The sequence below is a fragment of the Aptenodytes patagonicus genome, chromosome 8 (assembly GCF_965638725.1).
Source record: "Aptenodytes patagonicus chromosome 8, bAptPat1.pri.cur, whole genome shotgun sequence".
Taxonomy (NCBI): Eukaryota; Metazoa; Chordata; class Aves; order Sphenisciformes; family Spheniscidae; genus Aptenodytes; species Aptenodytes patagonicus.
Genome location: NC_134956.1, coordinates 6,652,209 through 6,678,318, shown reverse-complemented (window position 1 = coordinate 6,678,318; position 26,110 = coordinate 6,652,209). Strand labels below are relative to the sequence as shown.

Below are 26,110 nucleotides of genomic sequence, written 5' to 3'. Positions count from 1 at the left end.
AATTGTATAGCATACTGAAGGTTTATTTTGAATTAACCAAGAGCCCAAAAATATTTACTGACAAGAAAAAACAAACTAAACGGTGTTTTCTCTTCTGTAGACAGAGTTTTATTGTACTTGCTTATCCTAAATTTCAACATGGTGTTGGAAGTTATAAACAGTGACTGGAAACAACTCTACCTCGGTACTGTTCAGGTTTCCTAAACTGCTTTTGTATTCTGCAACAGTACAAGATTAATGCTTCAAATGCTCCTACTTTCATTTTTTGTCAGAGACTTAAAGCAAAACTCTAGAACTTCTCAGATCTACTTCCAAGGTGGGTGAAGAGTCTGTTTCTTGGGCAGTACCTAAATTATGCATCATTGCCCCAGAACAGTACTAAATACTTGGGGTATTTTTTACTGGTTGTATCTGAGTCGTTCAGAGGTGACAACCTGGGGAAATTTTAACAAAGCCTGGAGTAACAAGGGATTTAAACTCTTGTAACTCATAATGCCCCAATTTATACAAGTCTACTAATGTTTATCTATACTGCACTGAGCCTTTTAGTCAATGTTAAGTATTTTGAGAAAGGTCAATATACAGATCCAGTCTGCTGTGTGATTAATACAGTGCATTAATGTGGGCTGATAAGAATATGATCAGCACCATTTTTTCAAAGGAACTATTTTCAATTTCTCTTAACTTGCTTATGCTAGTTGGGTGTCTTGTATCTGTCTATCTTCCATTGTAAATGAATGCTATTGCTTGAAAAATGTGTTCAGATTATTTGCAATGGCAGGAAAGAATCTATATTCACTATTTTTTCCTATTTCTTCCTTGAGAAGCACTTGTATTTTCTGAGTATCCTTTTGTCCTGTAAAGAATGGTAGGGCAGATACAGGCTTTGTTGTTCTAGAGGTTTCTGCATAGTTTTTGTGGGTAATGTCTGCAGTCAGCAACACAGGGTTTATTCTCTATTTTCCTTTTTCACTGTTCGTCTGGAAAAGGAAATGAAAGCAGCTGGAGCAGTCTGTATCATTTGTTTGAGATGTGTAAGTTGTTGCTACATGCAGTTTTTTTATACCCGACTATAATCCATGATCCTAACAAAATAAGGGAAATATTTCTATAAAACCGCTGAGCAAATCCTGCATGACACACAGTATTTCCATCAGTAATGCTGGAAATATTTTCCTCAGTTTCACTCACACAAGTAGATATGGAAGTTCAATTTTGCCCTTTGTCCAGGGAGCTGTTATACATATTTGTATATGTTTGGTAGTCAAGATGATATAATTTTTTTAATACATTCAATGAATATATGTTGAATATCATGATTGCTTTATGCAAATATTTTTCTCATAACTTTCTAAAACTGAAAAAAACCTAGACCTTCAGTGGAACAAAATGTTAGTGTGGGGAGATAATTATGAAAATGATCCCTCTTCCTAAGGTTATCACATCTTGGTGCGTATGATACATATTTGCCTATCTTACCAATAACCAGTGTTTCTCAGTACACATCTTAGATAAGCAGAGGCACCGACAGCTACAAGAGAATCATGTGAGGTTCTTTTCTCCCTTCGCGTTTCCTCAGATGAATTTTAAATGCTGTTTTTTATAATTCTGACATTTTCTGACAGAAAACGTTTCATAGCTTTATTTTTAGAGATTAGTTTTAGAACAGTTAAGAAAACCCTAATGCTCTAATTGGAAAACTCCATCTTGGACAAGGAGATCATTACAGGAGCGTAAAAATTATATTTACAAAACTACTTTTTAATTAAGGCTTTTCACAATACAAGCAAATACATTTTTCAATATAGCTGTGTTTCAGGTCTGAGTAAATTATTTTTTTTAATAGTCCCACAGAGGCAGAATGGGGTTGTATATTAAAGGCTGGAAACGTAGCTGTCTGCAGCTCTTTCCCACAGAGTTGAAATTCATTGGGCCAAAGTTGATTTATCTTTTGTTTACTCAATACAGGGGACTCTCAAATTATCCATGATGTAGACTAACTTTTCCTAAGAAGTGGGTTATGGGCATCTACTTACCTCTTTTTAGCTGTGTGAATTACCTCTCAGTCCTGGTCACATAACATGTCTGTGGGTTCGGCAGTAATTGCTAACATGGAAAAAGCAGTATTAGAACAGGATTTATGTACTTAAAGTGCTGTAGTGGAAGCAAATATCCAGACCTATGGGGAAAAGCCAGCATCCTGTGGCCTGCGGAGTGCTGAGTGCTGTAAACCGTAAGGCAGAAAGGAGTCTTTGGGGCTAAGTTGTGCTGGGGATGTGGCTTGTTGTAAATAACAGGAGAGCTCCTTGCCAGCACCCACTACTCACTCGTTTGAGCCGCGTTGATGTGTGAGACAGAGGATGTGGCCACTGCTGCGTGGAAGTGAAAGGTATTTCAGATATACAAAATGCTGGGGCAATTAAGTAAGCTGTGATTAAGCAAGCTGCATAGTAAACAGTGTGAAAGAGCTGCTTGGCATTCAAGGAGGGAAAGAATCAAGGCAGTGTGGATAGAGCTAATACACAGAGGAAAGATTTGGAGGCAGGACTGGGCAGACCATTAAGGGTAGATCTACTCAAACAAATTACACCATGTGGAAAGAGAATTTCCCACTCGGCTGCCTGGGGACATGCAGTCTTTCCATGCTGAGAGTGAAGAAAGGGATCTTCTCTAATTGCAAGTGGGAACATTTGCATTTGGAACTAATAGGAGCATTTTGGTTCCTGTGTGCTTCACTCCTGTACTTGCAGTCCATTACCTGCCTGTCCCTTTTAAAAGTCCGGTTGCACTGTAAAGATTGGGCAGAGCACTGTACGCGCGGTGTATGCTATTGCCTTAGGAGCACTGTGGTTTACAGCTCTTTGGTTTTCCTTGTGAGTTTTTCCATGCCAGTAGCAGCCATACGCCATTCTTTTTAACTTAATGATCTAACAGAAATTATGTGTCCTAATGGTATGCTTCCCAACTGTGACATGATACAGGAGGTACTATTTAGTGATAGCAGTTTGTGATTTTCTATCAAAAGATTTCTATAAAAATTATCACAAAGAAGCACTTTTATGGCAAAAGGCCACGTACAGCAAAAAGTCAGAAATAATTGGAAGGTGCAGGGAAAGTAACCAAGACTTTAACTCATTTATCCATTTAGTGATGGAGGCAATGATAGGCCATGAAGAGCCAGGAAAGTTTGTTTGTAGGAAAATCACTGAATACTCCATTGCTTTTGTGGGCTAACTGGGACACGAGAGCACAACTATAATCAAAGAGTTTGTGTTCAGTTACTTTTTTGGGTAATCTGTAGGTACCCTTGCAAGTCAGTTGCATGTCTTTTCTTCCTGACAGTATTTTTTTAGACAAGTAATGAAGTTTGTGTCTTGTTTATCAGTATGTTCATTAGTGCAATGACCCACTAAAGTAACAAAACAGATGCTGACTTGCAGTATTGTTATGTGAAGTTCTTGGGTATATGTTTTGTATTTCTCTCTGTGTGTGTATTGTTTTGCATATTCAAACCAAACATCTCATTTTTAAATGATTCTCCAGTTTTTAGTAGGATGAGCACTGAAGTGGAAGCTGGAAAAAGCCATGACAGACAATACGCATCTAATAATTTGATCTGCACTTGTCCTCCAGAAATTTGGGTCTTTCAAGTAGTAGGGATAGCATTTCTGGAAGGTGGCCAGAGGGTGTTCTTGTCAGCACCCAGTCCACAGGACTTCTTACTCTCTCAAAACCCAAAATAGATGAGCATGTCCTGCTGTGGTTATCTCTACAAACAAGATTCTGGCTCATCTAAAGCTCCAAGGATTTTTGTTTAGCTTTTTCTTTCTTGTTTACTGTGTCGTGTCCCAGACATGTCAATGCTTAAAGGTTTTCTTCCCCAGTAAGGGTACTAAAATGATATGTTTTTATTAATTTAGTGGAAAATCATTTAATATGGCTATTAGCAGACACGTTTCATAGTGTTTAGATAAAGATGGCATCCATGTCATCACAGTGTTGAGTTTATATGTTTAAACCACAAAATTCAGGAAAAGGTAAAAAAATAAAGGTTTGCTGTTAACTTCTTATCTGCAGGATTAAAAAGGAAGGAATTAAAAATGGTATTAAATAGTACATCTCACCCTGATTTTACATTACAACTTGTGCTGTAAACTCTGTGCTACCTTTAAATAATCCAAATCTCTCTTAAGATCCCTTCATGCTTTAATTCAACTTGCTGTTAATGAGCTGGGTCTGTATCTTCTATATTTTTGGGAATGCCAGATCTGCTGTAGAGCTTTAAATGTTCCTTTCCTCTAGAAAGTGATTCAGCGGGGAGGGGACAGTTAAAAATCATTTGTGGTTCCATTTTCTTATCTGTTTTTAGAAATCTAAGCCTGAACTTTGAAATTACAACAGGAGCAAATGCTTTTAATTAAAAATAAATTTCAGTTACATTTGCTTCTTTCCAGTTTCTCCTTATCGATCCCTGTGGCCATTCATTATTTAGCATCATCCTATACATCACTCAGTGTCACTCAGTTGTGTTTATTTCATCTCTTCATTGCAAAAGTGAGAGATGCTTTCACAGATAGCGATGCATGTATCCGTGTATGACTTCACCGTTTATTTTCAGTTATTAAACCATAGAAAAAGTCTTGATTAAGCTGAGTTTTATTGGTTATTTATATTTCTTTTGTGGTTTTTGACCTTCACATTCTAGGTAATACAAAAAAAAACCCAAAACAGGATAAAAGGATGATTCCTACCTACTCTGAGCAGCCTTTATGTACCAGGAAATAGCAAAGAGGAGGAGCACTGCGCTCAGCAAGGCAGATTTGGCCCATCTTGCTGTCTAATGTCTGATTGAAGCGACTAAGTATGTTTGTGGCCCTCAGGGAAAAAATGGCTTCTCAAAAAACCAAACAAAACAACCCCAGTAATGCCAGATGCAGTCAGGAGGTAGGACTGGATCTATTCCTACAACTCAATACACAGCTGATGAGCAAAATTTTTGGTTCACATATCTTGTGTCCTTTTACTTTAAAAGCCTTGATCAAAATCACGCATCCATAAACTGAACTGTATTTCCTCTGACAAGGTTATCTGAGCAGCAGATTTCCAGCGTGTATGAATGATGATACAGTTCTCTTGGCTAATGAATATTGTAGCTTTCCAGATACTTGGAGGGTTAGGTCATAGTGCTGGCAGCAGTATAAATTTCTGGCTTGGAGGCTTGTGCTCTACGAGAGGTACTTAGACTGCATAATCTGCTGATGTTTTCAAAAGTGCAAAGTAAAATTGTTCTCTAATTGGAATGTTTTAGAAGGCATTTTTTGTATTTCTGTTGAATGCCCAGTTTCTCTATTTCCATTTTTGCTTCTTCATTGTTCATGTAGAGACATTAACACATTACATTTGAAATAAGACAAATTTCCAATTCCGTTTTTTTCTTAAACTGTAATTGACATACTGTCTTTACAGTATTGGGCTGTTTCAGTGTTAATGGAAAGAGCTTTTGCTCTTCAGCGGAAAGTAAGAAAAAAAACCCCAAGCCTCCAGTGTTTTGAAGAGAAAGGTGATGTATGTTGGGTTGTAAAAGTTTAGCTAAAGTGTTGTCATGTTGTTTTCTATTTGGTTTGAAAATATGTTGTTGGCATTTTGTGTTATTCTCCCTGGGAAATACATCTTAATTTCTAGGAAACTTACAATCGCTCAGAAAATAAGAAGCTTTGTGTGCGTAATTACATATCAGAAAGAAAATCTCAAATGTTATACTGAATCCTAGATCAAAATACTCAGCAAGAGCGAGGATGGTGCTGAAGGACGGGCTCAGTGTGTAACTCCTCCCTTAAAGATGCTAATGGAGTATGCCTGAATGTGGATCCCTGCCCACTTGATTATGGTAAACAGATAATGTACAAAATATTGGATTTTCTTTGGCTATTTTCCTTTGGTTTGGTACTTCTGAAAGCTGTATGAGTAGCTCAGCTTTCCTAGTGTACTGGTTGTTACAAAAATGTCTATGAACCTTCTTGCAGAATGGCATGCTTCCTTTGGAGAACTCGTATTCACATGATAAACTTGATGTACAGTTTTGCAATTTAGTCATGCTGACTAAATACTGGCAAATTCCTTGAACACTGTTGAGGAAGTGGGAGCTGAGAGCTAGTCAGGGGCTCAGACTCGCAGAAGGCATCCAGTGCTCTTTTTAGTGACATAGAGCCAGGACTGGTGTATAGCTTGGCTCCAGGGTGTATTACTGGAGGGAAGAAGAGGTGTAGCTTCATCCCTTTCACCTAGTAGGTGTTTTTTTTTTTTTTCCCTCTCACACAGAGGGGATTGTGTTATTTAATTGCAGGAAAAAAACCCTCTACTTACTCCCCATGTCAAAAAAAAAAAAAGCTTCCTAATTAGTCTTAAATCATGCATGCATAGAGAAAAAACATGGTTTGCCTCCTATCTAACATTTTGGACGTGCTCCCATTTTGTAATGTGATTTGGTATTAATGAATTGTTTACTCACCTAGAGCTTCATAAGGATCTGGCTGGCCAGCTCCATTGTATTAATCCTTCCACGTTGTTGCAGTTGCTACTTATCAAATGGTATCAGCTTGCACTATTAGAAATAATGAACAAAGTCTTTGCGCTTCAGGCAGTGTTTCTTCTCTTGCATGTTTTTAATGTCTGATGTTTGTGTTTGAAGGTAATAAAGAGGATTCATCTGCAATTTTTATTCAAACTTGATTTTGGTAATGGTGAAAAACAGCATGCCTACAGTGCTTTCATCTACTGTTTAGTCCTGTGAGTTCAAAGAGGAAGGAGAACTCAGGAGTTTAAAAAAAAAAAAAAAAAAAGAGTATTTAAATGGTTATTTCTTACGCACTTGGAAAGAAAAAGCAGCAGTACTTCTCCCCTCTCCCCCACAAGTAGTAGTTGTGGAATATCAAAAAAACCAACTTTGTTGCTCCAAGTGTTCTTTTTCCCTTTCCAAAAAAGGACATTCAGTGTAAAATGCTTTTTTTATCTTGCAGCATATGCTGCGTAACAGCCTGTCCTGCTGTCTATTTCAGAGTCCAGAATTTCTTCAACTTACTGATCTTTTAGTGTAAAACCTGCATTTGTCTTACTCAATGCACTTGAAACCACTTTAAGAACAGTCGACTGTTGTTACTGAACTAATCATATGTTATCATATGCTCAAATAAATTGGGCTGCATGTCTTCCAAAAAACACATAAAATCAGGTCTGCTTTAGCTCTTGCTTGCCTGCTATCTGCATTCCTCTCAAGCTTCTCAGGAGTTTGCACTGCCAAGATTGAAAGAGTTGGCCTGTTCAGAAAAAGGTTTCTGATGCTCATATTTTGAAAAGTTTCTCATCATAATGATACAGAAAGCATCAGTAATTTTTTTGGCCTTGAGAGCGTTGGGGAAATATCAACAATTCATGGCAGCCATAAATTCAGGCAGTTTTGGGACTGCTGAGCATGCAAAAAAGGTATGGAAACTTGGAATTATCTGTGCTTCTGGCCGAGTGGGATGAAACCAAGGAACATCTCTTGCTATAGGGCTTATCTAGATGGATTTTCTCCAGGCTATTGCAACACAAACAGTGACAAATTTTATTATGTCATTGTTTCTGTTTCTAGCCTTGTCCTAACCCAACAAAAGCAGAAGTATCTGAAAGAAAATACTGGGGGGTGGAAAGAAGGAAATGGTAACTACATTTTTTTCCAAGCTAGGTTTGTAGGACTCTGTGAACCACTCTACATGTACTATTTACAAAAAGACAAAGCAAACCCCAAAACTTACATCCTTTACACTAGAACTTAGTGTATAGAATTGTCATTTTGAAATTATGAACCAGAAAAAAATTTCATTTGGCAATAAATTTAACAGCAAGTAAATTGAATTGTGATGTTAAATTTGTCATCTTTTCTCACTTTTTATAGTCCTGTTGTGTAATTATTTAAAAACATTTTATGAAGATACACTGTTTTAGAAATATTACTGCAGAAATTGTAAGTGGTTGGGCTGTTTTAAAGATGCTCTTTTCATGCTTGACTTCCTGAAGAAAACTGCATTTTGTTAAATGTTACCTAATGGATATATTTTGCTTTTGTAAGTGTTCTAATTTTAAGGTTTATTTTTATTTTGTTTTTAAAATCTTCTCCATAAGATAGTTTATCAAAATGGTTGTTGAGAAGCTTCACATTTCTAATTACCATTCTTGGATTCCATAGATGGATGAATCAAATTAATAACTGGAGTAAATTAAACCATTCATAGGAGATAGTTGCACCTTAATGGCTAAACCTACGTGACAAATGGCTAAACCTAAATAAAAGCAAGAGTGATGCTGATGCAGGGGCAGTGCTTTCGGAGAATTATCCTTTTCCTGCAGGGACCTACATGCAATGTGTGAGTTTAGCCCTGTTTTTTGGAGAACGCTTTTCAAACCCTCTGTGGATTTTAGACTTTCAAAGCAGCACCTGCAGACAATGTTTTTTGCCATCTCTGGCAGCTGTGAGCATTCAGCATCATGATTTATAGTGATTTGGTGTTGGTTATAAGTATGTTTTTCAGGCTTCAGCTGGATAGCAGTAGTGCAATAGTCAGTAGTGCTTAGGGAAGTCCAGCTAATAAAGAATGCTGCAGTGTATCTTCTTGACAAGGTTGGTAACAGCAAATATAATAAGCCTCTTTTAAACTGACTTCATTTTTTAGACTGACTTCTTCCTACAGAGCATCAAATAGAGGCCAGGGCTTGCAACAGAGCCTGCTAAAATTCTCTGTGGACTAATTGTAGGTGTGCAATGTAGACAGTGGTTAGCATCATTACTCTGGTTCAGTGAAATGTCCTACAGCATGGGTATTGTTTCTTCTCTCTTGCAGATGGGATTATTTTGATCGTCAGCTGAAAGAATACCTGTCAAGGGGGTTCTTGAAGAACCATAGCCAACCTGTCTGCTTCGTGTGAGTTTTTCTGTAATGTAAGCATAAAGCAGCGTACCACGGAACAAAAAAAATGTAATGTGCACATTAACGGTGTGCACAGGTAAAGGATGCTAATCACACTTCCAGCATCTCTACTTGCAGGCTTTCTTGTATTATCGCCATGAAAGTAGCATAATCACCTTTGTAGGCCATACACAAAGAGGAAGGAGGTCCTTGTTCATGTTTTTGAAAGTGATGTGGGGGCAATAAGTTGGGCAACAGTTTATTGCTATCTTTCTTGAACGCCTTGTCCATTGCCAGAATGGAGGACAGGAAACCCTTGTGTAAAAAAAGATACCTGCAAGTTGGAAATAATCTATGTTTTTGCATCTTAAAAAAGAAAAAAGTTACTGCTGCATCTTTTCAGGGAAGAACACCAATTGGTCAGCTGTGCATGGTGCTGGCTACCAGTGTTGGTGTTCTTCAAAGCATTTGTGTAGCCTTGGAAGCAGCCTCAGCAAGGAGCTAAGCAGCAAGCAGTCATTTCATGCCTTCCAGAGCATTTCTGTGAGACAGCACGGAAAAGCCATGACCTGTGTGTGCAGCTTTACATCCATTTGCAAAATGTTTTACGGACTACTACAAGGAAATCAGAGGCTCAAATCAGCAGGGGAGTTTTCTCATTTGTATATCTCTTGCATATATAGTCCCATATCAGTGATGGAACAGTCTGTGCTCTGTTTGGGCCCTTTAGTTTTTCAGTCTCTTCAGTGCTCTGTTGACCTGTGTCAGCGTTTCCTCCATATGATCTACTGCTTTGATGTTACTTCCCGCTTTGTGTAAAAGTCACAACCGCATCTTTGTTTCTGGGTTGTGTTAGAGGTGGCTTGCCCTCACTGTTTATAACAAGGCAGAATTACAGCAACAGAGAACACTGACAAGTAATGCCTTCAGTTGCAGTGTGAGTCCCTGATAGCTGCTGTGCACTGTTGGAAGGGGAGAAACTACAGAATTACCCTTTGTCCCTTGTGTCTGTGTGCGGAAGACTTTTAATCTAACGTGAATTTTGTGCTAGCAAATCTTGTGAAAATTCTCCTTGGAATATTTAAGATTTTAATTTGTTTTGAAGATTTCTTTAAAACTGCGTTTTATAAACGCATCCATGTGGAAACTGAATATTTGCTCATCCAGCAGATGTTGACGCTGATGATGTGAAGATGTTTTAATTTTTTTCCCCTCTCGCTCCATGCATATTATAGTTGATAGTAATATGGAAACAAAATCAACCATCTTAAATAGTCAAAAGCTCTCAATTGTAAAGCTTCATGGAAATTACTGTGGATTTTGCAGAATCTATCCCAGATAGTGCAGAACGTGGTTTTAGCTTACAACAGGGCAGATCAGGGTTCCTTGACAAAACGAATGTTGTGCTGGACAGCATCCAGTGGTGTACTCTGAATCAGCGTGCCCATCACCATGTACTTCATATAGAATACTGTTACTAGAAGATTTTTCCCCTAGCTTTTTTCCAGATTGCACATGACTTTGAAACTGTTTGAGATATTGAACCTGTAATTTAGACTCGCAGTATTTTTGGAGTTTGCATCTCAGTTTTTCCACCATTTGGTTTGGATAAAATCACACCCTTTAGGGAAAACAGTTTGGCTTTAATACTTCATAGCAGCAATACAGATTGTATGAGTAGATTGTAAAATCTCCCTCAATTCAGAGCTGGTGTTTTATAGCAGTTTCAGTGCTTGACAAATGCAGCTCTTAAAACTAGAGTCAACACTTTTTCTATCACTTCTGAAATAGTCATGGAGACTAGAGAGGGACTCTTGTCTAAAATGCAACAAGCAAAACATATGTATTGCTTTCGATGTTTTTGCTTTTCAAATGTGGCAAAACTTTGAGTGTATTCAGCAGGGATTTTGAGAAACTTTGTTGAATTCAAATGAATCTCACTGAGTTTCACTGCCAAAACCAGTTTTAGTGGGGTATGTTTTTGTTTACAGCAGTACAGCTGATACTTGTCAACTATCTCACTGCAATCTTAGCATAGACAAGGATTGGAAAATGTACCTGAGGAGCAAATCCAAACCCTCCTTTCTCACTTAACCTCCCTGCATCACAGTATAACCTATCATGTATAGTGAGATTTTGCCTGAAGCCACTTAAAATCTCTACTTTTGTGAAAAAAGCATAACGTATAAGGGTAGAGAAACTTGGCAGGAACAGTTGTTGTTAAATGGAAAAGCAAAAAGTATCTTCTAGTTTCACAGTGACCTTGCACTGAGCGCATTTGAACATCTTCAGAAATTCTGGGATACTGGTGTTTTCTCCTAACTGCTGAATTGCTTGTGTAGCATTTCTAAGTGAGCATTTGAGATTGCACTAAAGCCAAGTACAATGAAACTGAAGCAAATAACCATATTCAAAACCAAGAAGCAGAGCTGAAAATGTGGCCTTCAAATGATTTGGCCATCAGAAATTAGGAAGATTGTGGGATTATTCAAAATCTGTATGCATTGTACCTGTTTCTATTGTATCTGTCAAATTTGGAGTTAAAGAAGTAAATGTCAAAACCCTTGTATTCTGTTTCAGGACTAACATTGGCTTCAGTCAGATGGTCTGAGTTGAAATCATGCAATTGTTAGTTTAGCTTTGTCAGTGCTTTCCAATTTTTTGTTAGTGTAGTCCCAGACTTAGTGGAAATTGTGACTTCTAGCTGGGCTGTCCCTTCCAGCCAGAATTATCCTGCAATCCTGTGATTCTGTCAAATAAACTTTCCAGTGGGAGCTACATGCTGACCTACCCAGCTCATTTCTACCTATGGCCTAATTGGGTCTTAAAGCTGTTTCCCCAGAGGTGAATGGTAATGAAATCTGGTTTCTTTTACATCCATATTGAGTAGTAACTATATGTGATCTGGTGTTGGCAAGTCATGTAGCTAGTCACTTGAGGGTAGTTCCAAACATAGTGAGCACAAGGTCTCTTGAGCAGCTAAAATGTGTTCTTCATTAAAACTCTTGATGAGCATTGTGTTTATGTTGCATTTGTGAAAGTGAGGTATCGGATGGTATTTGTTAATTTTTACGAAAGCTGTCTATTTTTCTTTCTTTGTGAGGTCATCTCAATCTCCAGTCTCATCAAATGGTGCTCCAAGCTGCAATAACTAGTGGATTAGTGGGGAAGGTTTGTTATTTTATTGCGAGTCTGGATGACTGTCTGCATGAACGTGAATTATAGTCGTGACTTTCCATTCTTCAGTGGGATAAGCAATGGTGCCAAGTAATCCTAAACCTGCTTTCTAACTTTGTCTTACTCTACAGAAAAGAAAGTAGGGAAACAGTCAGTTAATAAAAACTAGCTCAATAAATGTTAGTGTCATAAATTTTTTCCATTTATTGAGAAGGGTCTCTGCATGGGGAGATTGCGTGATGTGCAAATAATGGTGTCAGAAGCTATATGCTGTCTTGCTGCAAAGACTCTCATTTTACAGTCTTTTATCTAAATGACTGTTCTGGGCCTTAAGAGATATAAGAGGAATGTTAATTGCTTCTCAGGTCGATGTCTTTACATTAAAAAAATGCAAGCATGTGCAGGATTGCTTGAAATGTTCTTCCTAGTGCTGCTTGACTGAATTGGTTAACAATCTACAGTCAAAAGGCCAGCTCAGCCCAGTTTCAATTTTTTTTTTTTATCATCTCTTCCTGTTACCTTGTTAACTCTTTTCTCCTAATCCCTCGTTCTCAGCATCCCTCATTCTCTGATCATACTAGCATTCCCTTACTATCAAATTATTGTTTTCTCTTACCCTTTGAATAAGTAATTCTTGCTTCACAAAGCAATGTTGACATACAAGCTACAGGGCTAACTCCATTGCTGAAGGTGCTGCGAATTGTAAACTGAAATCTGCTCTAAGTTCAGGAGCTCTTGAGAATGAGGGAAGACTGTAGTGAAACACCAGTTTGCTGACTTAGAAATTACAGGTGTTTTGGATTCTTGTAATTCCTGACAGTTTAAACCAGGTGACACAGTAGTGCTGGAGTTTTTTCTACCTCTCCCTCTTCCCTTTGCCTGATAAGTAAAGGTATAGAGGCTCGCAGTTTGAATCATTAGCTCTGTGATGCTTCCTAGGATTCGTACACTGCCACCTGAAAGCAATGCTTGAATAGAAGTCGTGTGATATTATACTTGTTTCAGTTTGGTGGTGGTATTTGGAACATACGTTGTTTTCCACATTAAGTATGAAAAATAAAACGTGCACTTATCCAGTGAAATATCTAGATTTCAGAAATTTCTGTAACTATGCATTTATCTAAGTGAGAAAGTAAGTGTGAACTCGTGTATGGACCAATTACTCGGGTTGTTAATGTTGATCAGTGCTCATATGCAGTGCAATTACTTGATCATGCTTAAGGACATGTTACCCTTACTGTGGATCTGGTAGCGGTTTTTGCTGCAGTGTCCAGAAATTGTATGTAAGTTTAGTAGTTTCTCAGATAATCCTTAAAAATAAAATTAACCAAAGGTGTTCCTTTTATCATTTGATTGCCTATTGAGGTGCCTAGAATTCTGTCTGGGAATTTTTGAGGCTGTGTAGCAATTAAAAAATAAAATAATGTGTACCTAAACAGCAACAAAATAGTGCGAGCTTTAGATGATTAATTTTGCTCCTAGTTCTCCCTCCTTGCCTTGTAAGAGATACTGGGAAAGGAACACATGGAACAGACAAAACTCTTCTTCTTCCCTTTTTTTTTTCCCCCCAACCCACCCTTCATTTCAGGTGTGAGGGAAAAAATGTATAAAAAAACCCCCAAACAATCTGTCTCTTAGTTTGTGAACTACTTATTTGATAAGAATGTTTATATACTTGCAGATTAATGAACAGAGCCTCTGTGTTTAAAAATTGAGCAAGGTCTACGTCAAAGGCATAACTACTACTTACTTTTAACAGGATATGGTTAAAAGGGTGGATTAAATTCAGTCTTTGACTGTACATGTTACATTTTTTTGTTTCAGTACATGCCAGTTTTACTTCAGGTTCGCGGTCTCAAAGACACATTCAAGACTTGCAAACTTTAGAGGATGGTTTGTATCAGCTATGATGGCTGCTGAGAAATGTGTATCGCTTTCTTACAAGTCTCGACCAGGTCTTTTATTCTATGATTTTTATTTACTTCTTTCCACTTAGGCTGTGGATCATTGTGAGCAATGGCCCCCTTCTTACGGATATCTTTCAACTCATTTGAGCTGGGACCTGTGCAGAATCAAGGGGAACAATTACAGCCTTTCTGTGCTATCAAGATGAAGGAAGCATTGACTACAGGTGAGGTTACAAATGGTGATGCTTTTCTGAATATGACTAAGTTTTTGAGAACTACTGCAATCCCTCTTAGTCTGTGAATGGTAGTGAGTCCTGCTGTTCCTGTCATGCCCAGCACTTAAACGTGAGCTTTTCTTTCAGAATGGGAGAAATAACTATGACTTTTGTCTCTATCCCCACCTTAAAACAAGATTTCGTTATTAGTGCTTTCTTGTACTGCAGCCAGAGTGCTCAGCACTTGGTAGGGTGAAGTCTAAGCTTTCTAGTTTCTTACTTCATCATCAACTATTCACAAAATATGTGGTGAAGCAGCTGAAATGTCACTTTTGCATGGGTTAACGTGTTGTGAATTTTGCATGACAAAGGTTTGCAAGGGTTAAAGCATTGTTCTTTCCAGTTCCGCAAGTGACAGAGTGCCAGACTGCGCTTGCAGAAGCTGTGCAGGGGAGAGAGTGGTGTAGCGGAGTGCCATGAAGAGGGATCTGAACTGCAGCAAGTTTGAGAGAACCATCCTCAAGCACAGAGTAGTAAATGATCTTTATTGACTTGGAGGATAGGTAATAATGGGAAGTGTAGGTGGTTGTTGTTGTAGTAACTGAGGCATTTTTTGCTTGGAATGACTTGCACCCAAGGTCTTGTTAGCACCTCCCTGTTCAGCAGGCCCTCAGCCTTCAAAGACCGCTTCTTTACAGAAACTGGTCCAAAGGTTTATAATATTTTGTGACATTTAGCTAAAATAGACCACTGTAGCCAAACAGGATGAGAGGGAATTGCTGTACTGGGTTAGACCGCAGCCGTCTAATCCTGCATTATGGCTCTAGGGCTTCACAAAACATCAAAGAATGCAGGAAAGAGTGAATTTTCTTCTTCCTCACAACATGATTGGGCTTTCCCCTTATTGCTGAGGTAAAAGCTGCATTTAGACTTTAAATGCAAGGCGCAGTGCCCCTTCCAGAAAATATTGTCATTGAGCAAATGTGTTAAGCTCCAAAGAAGCAGTTTCCTAGTCTGTTGGGAGAACCTCTGAAGAAATGGTGTTGAACTGTTGCAGCTGCCAGAATGTGTGGAGAGATGGAAGTGGTCTAAATAAATTAACTTTTTTTTTTCCCAGCTGTCTCCTTTTGAGAAGTAGCACTTTGTCCCAATGTTTCTCCTCTTTGCTTGCATGTATCTTTGAAGTACTAAAAAATGGGGGAGGAGTGTGCAGTGAACCTTGGAGCAGTGACTGACTGGGGTAATCAGGAAAAGAAATTGATGCTCCCGTTACTAGTTTGACAAGATCTGGAATAACTTTTGTTGGATTTGCAAGCTGGAACATGATCAAGGAAAAGCTTATTGTATAGGAAGAAGAAAATCATTTGCCTAATGATTAGGCATTAAGCCAATATGCAAACATGTAAAATGTTTTGAAGCCAGTAGTGTTAGCAGAGAAACAAAGGAGGCCTGAATACAGGAGCGGTAAGAACAGTGTTCTTCTTAAAGGCTGTTCTTTGCTAACACTTAAGTGTTCAGTTGCAGGCAGGCAGCGTGATCCATGACAAATCTTGGTTAGTATGATTTTAATTACAAAATCAGCACGGCCAGGCTGGAAGTTGTTGCCAGTAATTCAGATGACTTCTTTAAGTTTTACATAGGGTAAAAATATATATAGTAACTGATCAAAGCAGATATTAATTGGGACATGGGAATAGAGATAGTCCTGTGAACGGACTGAAATAGTTTTCTCCCCCTCTAAGAATCCTACAAAGAGTATTCCAACTCTTCTGTAAATGGCTGCTGCTTCTGCAAACCCTGAATTACTGTCAAAGATTCTCCAAATAGGTGCCATTTCTTATATTCCCAAGGATGCCTCCTGAAGCGTGCCTTTTTGATGAAGGGGTCTGACTTTAGCGATCCAAAGAATAGGCTAGTATAATAGCCTTGCTGTGCAGACAGCCTGCTTTTAATTTCCCCTCACCTTTATCATCTGTCCTAATAATCTCCAAATTGTGTTTTGTTTGAACATTCCCTATATATTTTCACCATAATATTTCCAAATTCTTCCATAGTTAAGAATACCAAGTACAGGGCCCTGGAAGTAGGTTTGCACTGCTAAGAATTTGAGTTTTTCTTTCTGCAGAGTTCCCCAAATTTGAGACAAAAGCTTTTGACTGAGTAGAGGAGGAATGCTCAGGTTTGCTTTGAAATGGAGGAGGTCCTCAGGTGGCTGTTTCTGAGCATTTCAGAATGCCCTTTGGCAAGCAGGCTTAGGTCTGCTTGTCAAAGTTGTAATTTATAATGCTGTTGTTGGCAGGCATTCCCTATTAAAGAAGTACAAGGACACTATTCGCTACTCTTGTCTGTGTAGCTCGGCACAATTGAGTGGAGTGCATTGAGCAAGTTATTAATGAATGAACACAAACTTTGCCTTGAGTTTCCAGGACGATTTTTAAAAAATAAGTATCTAATTTTTCCTTTGTCAAAGTGAATGTAAATTCTATTGCTAATTTTAGGAGACAGACCACACTGCAGCTTCCTGGGGAAGGGTCCAACTGTTTAATCTGCTTTGCTACCACCTTGATGATGTAAGAACAGATTACACATTTAGGGGAAAAATGGATCATTCGGAGCTGGAGAGGCACTTAGAAAGCACTTTTATTGCAGCAAATGATCTTGATAAATAGCAGAAATTGTGCAGAATGTACAAAATTATATCCAGTTACCTGAGCACAAATGGGGAATAATTGGCTTGGCAGCAAATCACAGAGAAAAACTGGGGAGGTGGCATTGTGTGCCAGAGTCACACTGAAGAGCTGGATGTGGTCGCTTAGGAGGCAGTATCATTTTGGATGTGTTGATGGGACTACTAAGAGACACAGATCTAGAAATAGGCTAAAGCTTGTTATAGATTGTGCAATCACCAGCTGTTTTCTGTGCCTGAGGTAAGGACAGGAAGAAATTAGCTTAACTGGTAGCAAGAGGGACTGAAGCTGTGTATTAGGAAGAAATCTATCTAATAAGAATAGTGAAGCACCACAAAACTCCTAGGGGTCTGCAGAGACGCTCTTATGGGAGGCTGGGTTAATATTACGGAAAAAAAAAAGATGTTTTTGAGGCCCTTTCAGCCTTTTCCTTATTCTTTAACTACACAAGGTCTGCATGTGCTAGAGGGGACAGATAAGGCCTTGTAATATCCTTTAAAAAGTAGAAACAGTGGCAGAGACAGAGTACAATGCCAAGGAGAGTGACTTATGAACAGAAGTGAAATGTTGGGATAACTTGGAAGTAGATTAATGAAATGTGGAGCCTTTCATCTCTCAGCCACCAGTTTCAATTTAAATTGGGTCAGTGTAAGACGTATCTTAATTTATCTTATAGCAGTAGGTATTCACTATGATCAGACAACATGTCATGGAGATTGATATCAGAAAGCAGCCGTGCAAATATTCCCTGCCAAGTTGTGACTGACTAAACCAGCTTCTGAATTCCAGAACGGGATTTGTCCCTCCTGGTCTCTCTGGCTAAATGTTAACACCTTCACTGCCTTTGCATACCCTGTTTGTCAGCGTGAGCTTTGCCTTCCAAGTTATGAATGTTTGAACTGAACATTTAAACTTTGTCCCAACCATAGTACAAGAAATACTAAGTCTGCTTTTGGTTTCAGTACAAGGATTCTCTCTTTTTTTCATTTTGATGAGTTTAAGTACTAGATCTGCATTATTTGATTTTACAGTTTCTGTCCTTTTTTTTTTTGTGGCTTTCAGAGAGAGGAAAAACTCTAGTTCAGAAGAAACCTACCATGTATCCAGAATGGAAATCAACTTTTGACGCCCACATTTATGAAGGACGGGTGATTCAGATTGTTCTCATGAAAGCAGCAGAAGAGCCATTATCTGAAGTGACTGTAGGTGTGTCGGTCCTGGCAGAACGGTGCAAGAAAGGCAACGGCAAAGCAGAATTCTGGGTAAGGAAAAAGATTAATTCCTTAAACTTGCTGACCTCGTTATGTTTCTTTCAAGCTGAACAGACGCCTTATGCCTTTTAAACTATGAGTGTTCGATCCCTTTAGAGTGTGTGGCAGGGCTTGTAAGACAATTATTTTAGCAGCATTTTTGAAGCAGATAATGTACAATCAAAGTTCAAGAAAGTGACAATAAAATCCATGGCATTACTGTTTGAAATAATGGCATATATCACATTGCCTATTTTATAAAGTCTAGCAGTTTTTATAGCAAATTGCAGATGTTTAAATTGGATCTGATCATTGTAATTCATCCAGAGAAAAAGAAAGGTGAAGCTTATTCCAAGGCATTTCTACTTAGAATTTCTAATTTTATTTATTTATCTTTACAATAAACTTTAGTTGGCTTGATACTGCTATAATGGGGATCTTTTAATCCCCGTTTTTGTTGTCCTGGTATCTTTTCTTGCCCCTGTGTCCCAAACAATTTTTCGTACGTGAAGTCAAGAGGTATGGCATCTTGCAGAGTGTCATTTGCTCCTGTATCATACTGAGTACAATTCTGAGAGTCAAACTCAGAAATATAACAGGGGAGGTAAAGTTAGAGTTTAATGTAGTTTTAAATTTAGAAATATACATTTAGTCTAAATGCTAGTAGTTATTAGTTGTCGAACGACATAAACACAAACAACAACTTTTAAATAATTGTATGCAAATTAATTTCAATTAGCACTGTAACCCTCAAATAAATATAAAATTAAAAATATAAAATATTTTTTATTTTGTACATCTAGAGAAGAGGGGAAAGTGAGAGAGGCAGGGAGGATCAAAAAGCTGAGCCCAGAAATCTGAAATACTGAACATATTGTTTTATTCATTTAGTTGATGTATTATAAGGAATTTTTAATGAATTAAGGGTTTAATGATATCACCTTTGTAAAATCCTATTCTCTAGCTTCTTTTTCAACTTTCAGACTCGACTGAATAGGCTTAAATAAATACAATTTCTTCCCCTCCCCTCCCCCCCATTTTGATAAAGTTGCTGAGGTCCTGGTCCAACAAAAAGGGTTGTGAAAATATGATGAGGCAGCATTGTCCCAGAGAACTCTATAAAATCTTGAAGCAACTCTAATTAGTGTCTTGAATATTCAAAATTTCTCCAAATGCAGAAATAAGATTCGGAGAGGAATATCAGGATATCCTATAATTTGGGTGAGAGCTGTCTAGCTAGGTGGATAGGTGCTATAGTCTTGCCCATCATCCAGTTGCATGTAAAGCTGTACTCCAGACAGCTTGCCCAGAAATGGCATGTATTTGCTAATACAGGAACTGCCTGTCTCTGTATTTGGAGCACAGTAGTGCTAAGGAAATACTTGCTAAATGTGAGCAGGTCTCCTTAAAATCTCACACGTAGTCTTGTACTCAAAGCCTTCTGGAATGGAGTGTTGTTGAACTTGCCCAGAACATGAACCCTACAGGAGAAGACCTTTTCATTGGGTGGGCTAAAGCAGGATGAGCAGGTAGTAACAGATAGTTCCTGGTTACATCCAATTTGATGAGCATCTCGTTTCTCTCACAATTGGCAATGCTGATCCTTCCTTGGTAGGGGATGGATACACGAACTCTCTTCTGGTTATATGAATGCTTTTCCTGAATGCTGGATATGAACAGGAGGGAGTATCCAGTTGTTGCTTAGCTTAGTATGGGAATACTTTAAAAAAAAAAAAAACAACTCCTATTCTCTCTCAGGTCCATTTTTGCTGTAAATGGCAGGATTTTGCTCTGAGTATGTGCAAATCTAACTATCTCACCAAGCAGATCTCGGGGGGAAAAAACCTTTCTTAAAGGGGTGCTTGATACTGGAGGGGCTTACAGGTTTTGCTAGGTTGGTAGGATCTCATTAGTTTGTATTCACCTGTTACATTCTGAAATCATACACTGTTTTTTCCACACCTTAACTTGAATTCTGAGACAAGAGCAATTATTCAGAAGAGTAGTTAAAACTAATAGTGATCAGTTTTAGTTTTAGTGATGAGTTTCAGCCAATTCAGTGGTCTGAAATCCTCTGCTTATTATCCGTAGAACAGGTACCACATAGATGTCATCAGCATTAAACTTCCTCTGTACAACCTCAGTCATGACTTGGACAGACCATCATGCCCAGCAAAGAGATGTTAGTTGCTTACCATAGCCTGCAAGGTTATTTTTGTGTATGGAGAGACAGCCTGTCAGTAGGAGCTGTAACAGGTCTTTGCCTTCTGTAAGCTTTGCTGGGCAAATGTTTTTGAGTGTCAGACATTGCTTTAAAGATGAAAACTTAGTCATTAACCCAGTAGGGTAATGGGATTTGTGGGGATACGTTCACGGGGATACGTTCACGGGTGTATCTAATGTAATTGTGGTTTTCTTTTTTTTTTTTTTTTTTTTTCCTTCCTCTCAAGTTGTATTTACTGTTAACCCAGGGATATTTTGCTCTGTGCTGAAGTGAAGACTGAATCAGACTCTTTCATGCTTAATAGCTTCTTACCTTTTCTGAAGACAGCAGTTTAAGAATTAGCGGCTACTTTCTGAGCACAGGAACTGACCTCAGCTATTGGCTTAAAAGGCATTTGTTTTTGCTAGTCTGTAGAATTCGCCACAGAAACCATGTGTTTGAAGGGGAAAGTAAAATAAATTTTGATGATACCACTGTTTTTCTGATTACAGGCAACAGTATTTGATATCTTTATGGTTTGTACTCTCAATAAACATATAAAGGATTTATAGACTTTTTCTTTTAAAACTGGGTTCCTGTGCAAAAACAGAAGCCAACAAACTTCTTTGCAGAAACGGGAAAGGGACATGCAAAAACAATGTGAACTTTGACTGTGTTGAACTTTTGGGTAGACATCAAAGCAATGCAGCACACTAGTAAAAGCTATAGAATAAAAGCCGCTGGTTCAGCTGCAGCAGTGAGATATGGAGGAAGAGTATAATATTGAATAATAATATATTATTCATAATATAATTACTCCATAATATTATATGGAATATAAGATTGAATATTATACTTTGATTCCCTAGAAGAAGCTGTTTGAATTCCTGAGAGTTTCAGTCAACCACATACTTCACTCCTGGTATCTTTCTTTTCATAGCTTGACCTACAACCTCAGGGGAAGGTGCTGATGGCTGTGCAGTATTTTTTGGAAGACGCAGGTAATGTCAAGTGTTTATTTTCAGTCAGTTATGTAAAAATAAAACTTTTTTCACATTCCTTTTGTAGAACACAGGATGTAGCCCACAAAAAAAAAAAATCACCTGGTGTACTGAATAGAATTTTCTGATTTTATTAATTTGTTTTGTAGGGTTTTTTTGGTTTTGTGGAGTCATGGCTGCATTTGTTCATTTCTAAATGCCTTTGTGCCCTGTATTGCCGTTGCGTTTAGCCACTTTTTGGTCTTTAGTATGTCTGTCCTCGTGTTTTGATGTGATAGAAAAGATACCAGTTCCTTTTTAGGTGCAAAGAAGTTAAATCTCTTGTTCTAGCTTACGTGGGAAACTTTTTTTTGTGGACTGGGGAACTGGGTCTGAGTTTCCTGGGATTCAGATGTCATATTCACTAATCACGGAAACTGATTTTAGCAATGAATGAATGGTTAAGTGTTAAAATGCAAATCTAGTCAATGTTCTGCTGTATCAGTTTAAAAAGTGAACAACCTGTATATGTCAGAAATCTACACACACTATTTGGAGAAGAAACTAGGAGGTAAGATAAGATAGTTAATTATGAGAGGGGAAGTTTTAAGTACAGTAATAAAACCAAGTATTTTGGCAGGGATTTGTGTATCTGTGGAATTCTTTCTTAAAGGAAATGATGTAAACCTCACAACTTGCTTAGCTAGTGGTTAAAACTTTCCCATACTAGAAGTCACAAAATCATTATTTCTTGGGAATTGAAATGGTCTGCTATATTAGCCTATCGGTCTTACATGGTTTAATACTATGTGTTTGTAAATAACAAGAGGAAAGAGTAAGCAGTAAGTTTTAAAGCATTGGTGGGTTTTTTTTTCCCCCAGATATATACAGGGAACATAGTTCTGCTCTCAAAGAACAAGTTAATTGTGAAGGTACCATACATTTTTGTACCATATGCGCAATCTGTGTAGCAGTTACTAGAAAAGCTACTAAAGATAGAATGCGATGTGTAGTAGGTGACATTTCAGAGTTGACACTTTATCTTTGCAATGGCAAAAAAACAGCCTATACGCTCGTTATTTTGATCTCCTTTATGAAAAGTTAACTCTTTAAAGCAAAATTTCAAAAAATTGTGTGACTCTGAAGAGCCTGTAAGTAAGAGCATTTCTCTGAAGATCAAAAGCTCTCTGTTTATGCGCCAGTAATATTCTGGTTTGCACTCAAACTGTTGTGAGCCATTATATTAGAAAACCTTGGTCTTGGTCTTAGTCATGGCTTTCCTGTGCAAGGCAGTTTCATGGGGCAGCGGTATTATGAGAACCTATCTATTTAATGAGACATACAGAAATCCATTTGTCCAGGATACTTAAAAGTTTCTCAACCAAATCTGTACAAAACCTACTTCAGTATTCTCAGTTGCTTATTTGATGAGGCTGAAGCATACTTCCTCCTCTCCACACAGACATGAGGAACAGTAGAGATGGCATAAGTGAAAACCTTCCATAATTTGCTATTAGTTGTTAGTAGGGAAGTAATACACTTGTGTGGTCTAAGTACTAAAATAATTGTACTTAGTTATTGATCAAAATAATTTAAAAATAGATACAATGTTCTTGCAATTCTTTTCATTGCCTTTATTAGGGATTGCAGATGGTAGTGGATGAAGCCTGAATACCAAACAGATCATTAAGTCATGCAATTATACTTTAATTGGCAAGTTAAGATTGGCGTGTTAATGCTCTTGTTAGACCTTCTACTTTGCAACAACTTCCTATTTACCTTCTGCTTTATGGAAAATTACTCACTGATACCTTTTTGGTAACCAAACCACAGAGGCAGCGGAAACTCCCTTTCAAGACATTTTTACATCTATATTTTGTGAAGGAAAGTCACTCAATCTGATATTTGCAGTGTTCACATCAAACATCAATGCATTTTAACATACTAATCCTCCTCAAAATTACAGACCTCCCTCATGTCACTATCTGTATATTGCTAAATAGGCAAACATTGAATTATTTTTGGCTCATCATTGCACTGCTGTAAATGTTTTCTCTAGTTAAATTAGCAGTTACCAGTGTTAGAGCAGAGAAGTTTGTTAGTGCATTACAAGGATGTTTGTATTAACTTCCATTCTTCACATTGCTAAAACCCATAGTTAATAGTTGAAAGCTCAGAGACAGTTCACATTCCTTTCCATGCACATGCCATTTTGTTTTCTCTCTGATGCGCCTTTCCATACAGAAGTGTATGGTAGCTGTGTTTCTAAAATACTAAAAAAGGCTTGTTCTGAAACTGGTATTTCAGTTGTTCCCTAGTTTATTTGAAGGTATTGCTACCATTAGTATGTTTGAGTTTTAGGTGCTACCTTTTGTTTGAAAATCTCCAAGCACTTTGCAAAAGTGACTAATTCTTTCTTTGGCTTGTTTTGCAAACTAAAGCTGTTGTTTTCCAGCCCTTCCTTCTAAGTAGCAAACTTTCTGCCATCTTGAGAAAACTGCTTTTCTCTGCTTCGATGGTAGGCAGCAGTGTTGAGAAGTAAGTGTGTTATTGCTCCATTATCGGATTTATTATTAGAGAAAAATTTTCATGGAATAAAAATGTATTAAAATTTTCTCCGTGGTAGGTTATACTGAGGCGTTTAATTTGTATATTCATTTTGCAGACTGGGGCCTGGGCAGTTAATTTAGGGCTATATACGAAAAGTCTTCCCAGTCTTAGAGGGTTTTTTTTCTTTCTAGACCTGGTAAAACAGGGACTGCAGAGCCCTGACTTAGAGCTGTCAAAGAACTTTTTTGTCTTCTGTGATTTGAAAATAAGTTTGTGCTGGAAATTAAAAGTTTTTCTTCTGATGTGTGAAACATGAGAACAGGGTGTTGACCCCCATTTTCATTTCACAATATTGTTTTCTTTCTGCCCCTCCTTCTCTCATTGTAGTATTGAAACTAGGTTATAATTCTGTAAAGCAGCTTTAGTTTTAATAGGTGGGAGTTGCAATACGTTTAATGCTTTGCTTGATCTTTGTTTATTCAAATGTAGTTAATGACCTTATCGAGTAAGAAAACCCAGGATCATAGAGGTGGCTTGCTGTATTGCCGAGTGTCTTATGTGGTGTTAGCAGCTTTGGAGGCCTTGGAAGTATGTTTGTGTCTTGTTTTTGAATTCTGAATTGCTGTTTTGCTGGCTTCAGCTTCCTGGAGAAAGGGTTAGTGAATTCTTTCCTTAAAATGCTATTAGATGTATCAGAAGATGAGTAATTTGCATGTGAACTTTTGATTACCTCAAGTATCTGACTTCTCTCCCTCTTCTGGGAGAGGAACATGAACCAGAGAGCTGCATATATTTTGAGTATGTTTTTCTCTGTGTGTGTTGAGATGAGTGTTGGGGAAGCATGAGATTTCAGAATTTTTCCAAGGCATCTGTGAAAAATAATAGGGTAAATAACAGATTTGCTATCACAGTCCGCGTATTGTATGGGTCTAAACTAAGATTTGAAGCAAGTTTCTCTATGGATGAGGTGTGTTGGGGAAGGATTGTCATGTTATTAGTAAATAATAATGATAAGGGCTGAAAAGACAGAACTGGACCTTATAATTGTAAATGGGGAAGTTGGTATGATTTAATCATTTAACTGAGAAAATACTATTTCTAGAAATTTGGCAGATGTGATAGTTATTCAGTAGCACCTAGTATCTGCTTTAATCTGCATCTAAAAGTACGATTGCATGAATTTAACAAAAACATTTTCCAGCTTAGTTTTCTTTAAGAAAATCAAACATTTGTAGTGATTTCATAAACACAAAGTTGGTAGTGTATTCGGTTGGTAAGGTAGCTAACATGTTGTGTAGAGCAGAGAAAATCTGATAGAGTTTATATGTTCACAAGAAATTTGACTTAGATACTTTATTTTTAAAGGTTGGTTTTACTATGCCTTTGTAATTTAAAAAAGAAAAAAGAGAGAACCTGTTTTCCAGTTTATTCCCTGTTTTACCACAGCGAATGAGATATCAGGTATCTGTGCAGAAGTGTTAACCAAAACACTTACTGAAATTTAAAAGAAGTACTCTGTATAGCTGAGCACAGTGTGTTAGCACAGCAGCTCTGCAGATGGTGTGAGCGCTACAAAGACTGTAGTGTGGACATGGGATTTTTTTTCTCCTGGATTGAAAGGCAGGGCTTGTTAAAACTCTGGTGTCTTGTTATAGCACTTTTCTAAAAGACCATTGACTTCATTAATACCTATGAAAGACTAGTTCAGTGGAGACATGCTAAAAGTAGCTGCAGAGCAGTCCACCTCAATGCTCTGCTAAGTGTCAGTCAAAACAGTAGTAGGTGCTGGCTCAGTGGCCGAGGCAGGACTTCATTCACTTATTTAGAGGAGTGGGCAAGAAGTCCATGTCCCATGGGTGTCCCAGTCTCTGCGCAGAACAGAGCATAACATACTTGTAGCTTTTCTTACAGTAGAAATGCATGCACTATTACATGTAGTATACGTATCTTTTCATAAAGGTGCTACTAAGAGTTTGTAGCACCGGTTTTGACCACTCATGCTAAAGCTTGTAGTATAACTGCTTGGGGCCGAGAAAGGTAATTTGAGATTATGTGCCAGCTTTGAGAGCAAATAGTATTGACTTGTACAATAGCAAATTATTGGTATTGCTACTTCAACGTCAGCACTGTAAAATCCACAAGTACTGAGAATGGAGGAGATTTTTTTTTTTTTTTAAAAGAGAGAGAGCAAGAGAAATA

The 26,110-nt window shown here is 37.9% G+C and overlaps 1 protein-coding gene across 7 annotated transcripts in view; it reads left to right on the top strand.

Moving 5' to 3' along the window:
- The window catches only part of PRKCD (protein kinase C delta), a 68,193-nt gene that overhangs the window by 23,692 nt on the left and 18,391 nt on the right, over positions 1 to 26,110 (top strand). For 3 of the 7 annotated variants that reach the window (XM_076346147.1, XM_076346141.1, XM_076346142.1), the window contains exons 2-5: positions 8,877 to 8,957; positions 14,116 to 14,250; positions 17,991 to 18,190; positions 21,322 to 21,382. In XM_076346147.1, coding sequence (XP_076202262.1) covers positions 14,136 to 14,250; positions 17,991 to 18,190; positions 21,322 to 21,382 — 376 coding nt within the window. In that variant the 5' untranslated portion in view covers positions 8,877 to 8,957; positions 14,116 to 14,135. Of the gene's footprint in view, positions 1 to 8,876; positions 8,975 to 12,045; positions 12,114 to 14,115; positions 14,251 to 17,990; positions 18,191 to 21,321; positions 21,383 to 26,110 lie in introns of all 7 variants that reach the window. The other 4 variants (XM_076346145.1, XM_076346146.1, XM_076346143.1 and 1 more) reach the window with 3 other exon arrangements.